The 7,724-nt window shown below is 34.9% G+C and overlaps 1 protein-coding gene across 1 annotated transcript; it reads right to left on the reverse strand.

Moving 5' to 3' along the window:
• Positions 1 to 203: 203 nt before the first annotated feature.
• LOC142543080 (putative pentatricopeptide repeat-containing protein At5g59900) lies at positions 204 to 2,046 on the reverse strand. Its single transcript, XM_075650087.1, is given in 4 exon segments — positions 204 to 751; positions 1,043 to 1,249; positions 1,251 to 1,887; positions 1,890 to 2,046. Coding segments are annotated over 4 exon segments (1,008 nt in total). The 5' UTR covers positions 1,999 to 2,046; the 3' UTR covers positions 204 to 696.
• Positions 2,047 to 7,724: the final 5,678 nt, after the last annotated feature.

Consider the following 7,724-nt stretch of genomic DNA (forward strand, 5'->3'; position numbering starts at 1 on the left):
CTATTTCACTCAATAAATTAAATTTAACCCTAAAAAAATGCTAAAATTAACTTAAATTTTTAACATCTTAATCGCCTACAATCTCCTTTCTCGGTTCGAGATCGAATATTCGTCTGAAAATTAAAACTCATGAAAACATTTTAAATTGCATAATAAAATAAAATATATATATACTTTTAAAATAATTTAACATATAACATGCATTACTTAAATTATTAACTAAATAAATAAATTAATTCAATCATGTGATTTACATGTATTAGTTTTTTGGACACCGCAATATTACAAGTGACCGTGTTGGGAAGACACCCTTTAACCATTGCAGTGTGCAACTGCCTAGCTTCTTCCATGTTCCCCTCCTTTAGTAAGATAATCAAGAAAGCATCCATATGCGATCTCATTGGGATGTATGCCATTCATCAGCATTTATTTGCAAAGAATTTCCGCCTTCTCAATAGATCCTGGAATCTTGCCTTAAATGTACCATTTATCTTCATAATATATGTAACAACATATGGGGAGAGCCCTCCCATCGAGCATTACATCCCAATGGCCCAAAGCCATCTCAAGATTATCGGCCTTTCCATATGGATAATTGTTTGTAAACCACATTATATCGCTTCAATCCCTCGTCATGAATCTTCTTCAAAGTACTTATTAATCCTTTTGCATTTTGCTTACTGAGAAACCCATCAATCAGTATAGAAAACATACGAGATCCACGAAGATACCTTTTTCGCCCATATCTCTACTAGCACTCAATGTTAAAGTACGTGTCCAACAAAACCAACCGTTGGCTTTGAGTTGAACTTTATTGAATATAACGTAAAATTATATTTATTTTAATAATATTTTACAAATTTTTATCAAATTATGATATTTACTTTATCTATATACTCGTGCAACCTACATAGATAAAGATCTTAAAAATACTTTAGTACCATGAGGTCAATTTTGCAAGGTTGACCATGAAATTCATCAGGCGTGTACTGTATATTCTAAAGACGTTTCTAGTCAATTCAGAAGCTTAAAATAAGGATACAAGTTGTTCGAGACCAGCATATGTGATGTAAACATCACCGAATCTCGTCCAACCGCAAATTCTTCAACTCTGCGGAACACGAGAACCAGCATGCAATAAGTAATAACATCAGCTCTCAAATCCTTGAGCCCCATCCCTTTTCTAATCTCAACTGCCTCCCACACACTCCCACTTTTACATAGCCCGTTAATCAACACATTATAAGTAAACATTCGATTTGAATCCCTTCTTCTCCACCCAACTCATCATTTCCTTTGCTTTATTACAATCCTTTAACTCACACAAGCTTCTCACGACAGCAGTATACACATAAACATCCGGCTGAAGCCGAGAACCCACAAAAAATTCATCAATCAAACCATGCACCATATCAAACTGTCTTATTCTAATCAACCCATTCAACACTGCACTCAAAGTCCTCACCTCTGGAAGCAAACCACACTCCATCAATCTTGCAATCAACACAGAATCCGAAACTCTTCTTCCCCGAAAGATAGCTCTGAACCAGTAATCAAACCCATAAACCGAATAAAAATCGAACCTTCTGCAAGAATCAAACGATTTCCGAAAGCCGGACCTGGGATCCCCATTTATCTGCAGAAGGGTCTGCACAAGCGACGACGCCGGCCAATAAAGTTTCGAATGGGCCAAGGAGTGAATCAGCAAGCAAAACGTCTTCGTGGAATGGTGAAGCTCCTGTGAAGGCCCAGAAAGTTGAAAAAAACGGAGAACTGACCTGGAATCATGAACATTTAGGAGGATAAGTCTCTCGATGTGCGTAGGATTCAGACGAGACGAGATGGAGGGGCTGTTCAAAGCAATTGTCCAGCTCTGTTTGCTCCGTTGATGTCGTTTAACGTCGACAGAAGATTATCGTCATCATCTTTTTGGAGGTGGTCGGGGACGATGGGTCTGAGTTTGGGTAAGGGAGTCGAGTGACGGATCGAGGGTTTCATATCATTTGGGGTTCGAAATTAGGGATTTCTTCAGCTCTTATGGATATTTCGGCTTATTTCATCGTATACATGTGGGCATTGCCCCGTGATAGGATGGATGACCAAGATTTACCTATGTATATATAAGACTCACTTTTTTTTGAATTTATATGTACGACAAGATCTTACCCGTTGAAATGAAATGAGGATAATGTCCACATAAGTATGATCTCATTAACGATATTTCGCTGCAAAGACCTTTTATCAGTTTAAAACTATTAAATTACAAAAATATCCCTGTTAAATAAATTATTAAAAAACATTTACTCACAAATTCAACCATTAAAGTTTAAAACTAAAAAAGTTCACTCAAATATCTCCCTAATTTCTCGTTTTCATCAATATCAATCTCCAGAAACCATTTCTTTCACGCTCCAGCGCCAATCTTTTTCCTCATACAACTATCTTCCTGTAGTGACCATCTTCTTGCTATCACGACCATTGTTGTCCATCACCAACTGTTCACCACCAAATTGATATCTAAAAATCGAAGATTACGATTTCAACTTAAAGAATTTTTGCGAGTTTACATATTTTTGTAAGAATATTGTGAAATTTCTTTGTCATAGTTGTTGGGTTGTGATATTTTGCTTAATTTTTGTTGGTGATTTGAAAATATCGTCAATTTGCTCTAGTACAATATGAAATATGGATGATTTTTCCTAGTTTAGCGTCCAATCATGTTTGATCTGACCATTGGATTATTTCTGGAGACCATTGGATGGTTTACGAATATTTTTTTTTTTAAATAATGTGTAGAGACCATATTTTATTATAAAATTTTCTCAAATTCATCTCTTGTCCTAGTTTAAGGCTATCATTGGAGGCCACATAGACCATATTTTGGTTATGTCGACCATTTTTTTTTATTATTTCCTCCAATAATTGTTTGTTTTATAGAGATTATTTTGATTATAAATATGATGATCATTTTATAAGTACCAGCTATTATGATATTTGATCATTCATTCCATGGATATCTTTTTTAAAAAAAAAACTATCTGACCATTTTTGACATTATTGTTTTTTATTATCATGCAATATTAAAATTGATATATCTTTTCTTATGAATGCACGTACATTTGGAAACTCGACTATTCCCCAAGAAAGAAGCTTTCAAGTGCAAACTAACCGTTCGACCGTATCATGAAGAAATATCGGGGATAATAATAAATAGTCTAAATCCAGAATAGATGGAATTCATGGTAAACAACACACAATTTGGAAATTCAATTTCTTGTTCAGAAGATTACAAAGCATGAAGTAAAATTTTATGGTTTCTTATGGTGGGGATGGGTTGCACCAGAAACAAGGGCGAATTATGTTGGTAGTTTGTAAGAGACCATTTCGATTTGTCTGATAACATGACTGCATTGCAACAATATTTTTCCACCAATCCAAGAGTGTGTGAAATTTCTTGAAAAATATTTTTCTAGAGCGAGTGTAGTTTCATTGAGTTAATTACGTGTGGAATTAGAAAAGATGATTGATAGTTATTCAAATGGAGTGGATATGGATAAAGTTAAATTTGTTTGTTTGTTAATTGTTGGTGGACTTCTATGGCCAATTAAGGAGAAGTGTGATCAATCTACAAATGATAAGCTACTTTTATCTTATTAATGATATAAAAGTTTAATAAATCGCGTCGGATTGATGGATCGTATCTCGTTTTAACACCTCTGCATGTGAAGTTCACCTAATGGTATCTGAAGGTTGCATGTTCGCCTGACATCCGTAATGGTCGCTGTATATAGTACTAAATGGTTACAGTTTCGTGGGCTTGATTGTTCATGGGCATATACGTATAATATTTATTATTATTTGAGCTATAACGAGTTCATTTTATTTGTTACATATTACAAATATAAATACTCATTACAAATAAACATAACAATTAAATTTGTTTTAGTTAATTATGTATGGTTAAACATATTATTATATCTTATAATATAAAAAATTATAAATAATATGTTAAGATATATTGCATTACAAGTCAATATTTCGTAATAATAATATGAATGTTATCATGTTTGCTTCATCAATCTTTAGTAATAATACAAATATTATCATAAGGGATGTTATCCAATATATCTTACAATATAAAAATATATATCGGCTTCACCAATCTTTAGGAATAATACAAATGTTCACTTCACGTTACTACGAAATATTGACTTGTAATACAATATTCTTATAATATAAACATTACAAATACAATTTATTACAAAAGGTTCTAATATTTTACATGTCTTCATCTTGTACATCGAGTCCACCATCTTTCAGTCTTGATCTCTCACTATTTTTAATAATTACATTTGAATTGAAACGTCTGTCCTTTTTATTGCTTTAAAAGTACTAGAAAATTTTTTTTAACCTCCCTAGCATCGGCCGAACCACCAAAAAATACATAAAATATTTTGGACCTCATTTTAAAATAAGACAACCAACTTTATAATTGAGAAATACAGCCCATACTATAATATCTCAAAAACCTCTCAAAACATGAATAAAAAGTCGTAAAATATTTTTAACATAACTTGAAATCATAAATCATAACTAGTGCGGAAAACTAGCTTCGGTCCTCGGGTTATGTGCACTTTCAGTCCAGTCAGATCAACAATCAAGACCTCCGTAAACATAATCATCATAATCACCTGCATCAATCACACCTAGTGAGTCTAAAGACTCAACACGTCATATCTTTGATAACAAGTAATACGTAATACAGTCAACATATAACAGTGAAAAATACTTGTACTTAAAATATCGTTTTAATGAAGATGCATAAACTTCAAACATGAACATTTTCGTAAACCTTTTTATGATGCATGAACTTTAAATAGAAACATTTTCATAATGATGCATCAACTTTAAGCATAAATATTTTCATGACATGCATCACATAAACCTTAACCCTTTCCTTTCTTTTTCCTCAACATGACATGACATAAAATCTTTAACATGATTATAAACATTTTTCTTTTTCCTATTTTCCTTTTCCTTTTTCCTTTAACATGACATAACATAAAACATTTTTAACATGATCATAAACATTTTTCTTTTCCTTTTTCTTTGTTGAATTCAGATCGTTAATTGTGACTTTTCTCAACATGACATAAACCTCAAAAATCGATGGATCCATCTACATGAAACCACAGTACTGGACGGCGGGGACATCAGCGACACTCTCACCCGTCAACTGAACCTTTGCCTATCCTCTTTCGAACACAAATACGATCGTCGGGGTTCCCTCTGGGGCCTTTTCTCATAAACGGGTTCCCTCTTGGGCCTTTTTCCCTCACGATATTTCTATTCTTACCGTTACCTCATATTCGTAATAATGGAAATACGATCGTCGGGCTCCCACTGGGACCGTCACCCTCGCGATAGATATCTCCAACATTATCGAATTAGTGACAATTACTTCACTTCCTTCAACGTTTACATTCTCATCATTTTATAAAATCATGCATAACATAATATTTTTGTTTTTGAAGCCAAGCATGCAACATGTCTTTTAAATGTCTTCCTTAAATCATAAAAATCTCATAGAAATTTAAAAATCATAATTTAATCATGAACATTTCATAAAAATTTAAAAATAATCATAATATCATAAAAATAGCATTTAGAGCACTGCCATGACTTTTACTAATTTTTAGGTGTAAAAGACCGTTTTATCCCATAGACATAAAATTTCCCGTTTTTGATTTTTTCTTAATTTCATTGACTCTAACATGTTTCAAATAACTATTTAAGCTTACACGAATTTTCTCATATTTTTATTTGGCATAAATTGATGACTTTTAATTTAATCTTTAAATAAGACATATTAACGCGTTTTAATCACGAATTAAACCAAACCTTAATAGAAAATTTCCAAATTAAAAAATTAGCCTTTTAATAATTATTCAAGCTTAAATATAATTTTCCATAATTTTATAAGCATAAAACTAGGCGTTTTAATTAATTCGTTAATTAGCGTTTCATGCGGCGATTAAATCCTGAATAAATCCAAAACTCATTATTTTGATCCCAAATTTTAAGCATAGCATTTTTAATATTTATTCTACCCTTAAAAGTCATGAGCCACACCCGTGGACCCATGGATTCATTTTTAGCCTTTTAATTTTTGAAATAGACATCTTATCGAACACACCGAGCCATCTCCTAATTTACTCGAGCTACGCCCGAGCCACTTTGAGCCAAAACCTAGCCAACCCACCTAGGGACCCTCCTGACCAAGCCAGCCCAAAGAACATGACCCTAACCCGCTCAAAAAGCCTACTGAACTTGACCCAATTCTGCACTATCCTTGAACTCACGCCTATAGATTCCTAGTGACACTAGGACACCTCCAGCCGAGCCACCATCGAGCCCAGCACACCCTGACCTTCCCTGGACCAAGACCAGACCCAACCCAGACAAGCCCTAGCCCCTGGACCCCGCGCACGAGCCACCTGAACAGCACAGCATCCTCGCGCGTTTGTGATGCTTCCCTCACGATTTCCACTTCCAGATGAGCCAGCATCAAACCCAGCCGCACCAAGCCCTGGCCCGACCCCTGCCCATCTCCCTTGGACCCTGACAAACCATTCTGTCTCGCCCCCAGGCCAGCTGCATGCCCCCTAGCCGTGACTCCTGCTCGCGCATGGGGAAGATTCCAACTCCCATGGACTCTTCCCTAGCGTTTTCCCTCGACCCTAGCTGCCCTAGGACCCTGCCTAGCCTTCGAACCTGACCCCAGCCGAGCCCCCAACCAGCCCTGGCCAGCCCCTAGATCCCATGCATAGAAACCGAGTATCAAGATTTTTTTTGCACAAATCTTACACTCACGGCTTCATCTTGAGTTTCATCCTACGGTTCCAGCTCTTATTCTATTTCGTTTGTAGCGATTTTGTTCATCCTAGGACCCCTTTAAAATCATAAAAACATGCCCCTAACAAGTCCTAATCATGGCAGCCCCTTCTTGCACATAAAAATCATGTTTTTGGAACAAAGATCAAGCTTTAAAAATCACATTTGATGCACAAACGAAAATATATCAAGGTGCTCTTGTTTTTCACGTAATTTCAAACATAAATACATAATATGGTGTGATGATGAGTAAAGGAAGAATATGGCGTGCCTTTACGTATTTTAAGCACGAAAACGAAGCGACGATGCGAAGAACGACGACGTCGACACCTAGGCTGAATTTTTCCTTGAAGCTTTTGATGATTTTCTCTCAATATTTGGTGTGTGCCGTGTAAAAGTTGGTGGGGGAGAGTTTGAGTTTGATTGAAGTGTGTGGCCATGTGTATGTGTTGTAAATTGGGGAGGGTTTCATATAATATATACTAATTAAACCCTTAATTAAACTTAAGCCCATTAAGCCCCCAAATTAGGCCCATTAGTCTTAATTAGGATTTAATTAAAATATGAAAATAGTTTTAGTAAAAATAAGTTTGTGAATTTAATAGCCGGGTTGTCAAAAAGTTCGTATTTTTGTTGAAAAACCAACACCGATAAAATTTACGTCCCGGCGTATAAAATCATATCAAAATCCCATATTTTCAAAAATAAGAAAAAGCAACACTCATATTTTAAATAATTAAAAACAATTATTTAATAAAAACATTTTCTATTTTTCAGCTATCGGTCTCCGTTCCTTGATCGCAACTCGAATAACCTTTAAAAAATACATT

Source organism: Primulina tabacum, chromosome 4, assembly GCF_025594145.1.
Source record: "Primulina tabacum isolate GXHZ01 chromosome 4, ASM2559414v2, whole genome shotgun sequence".
Lineage (NCBI taxonomy): Eukaryota > Viridiplantae > Streptophyta > Magnoliopsida > Lamiales > Gesneriaceae > Primulina > Primulina tabacum.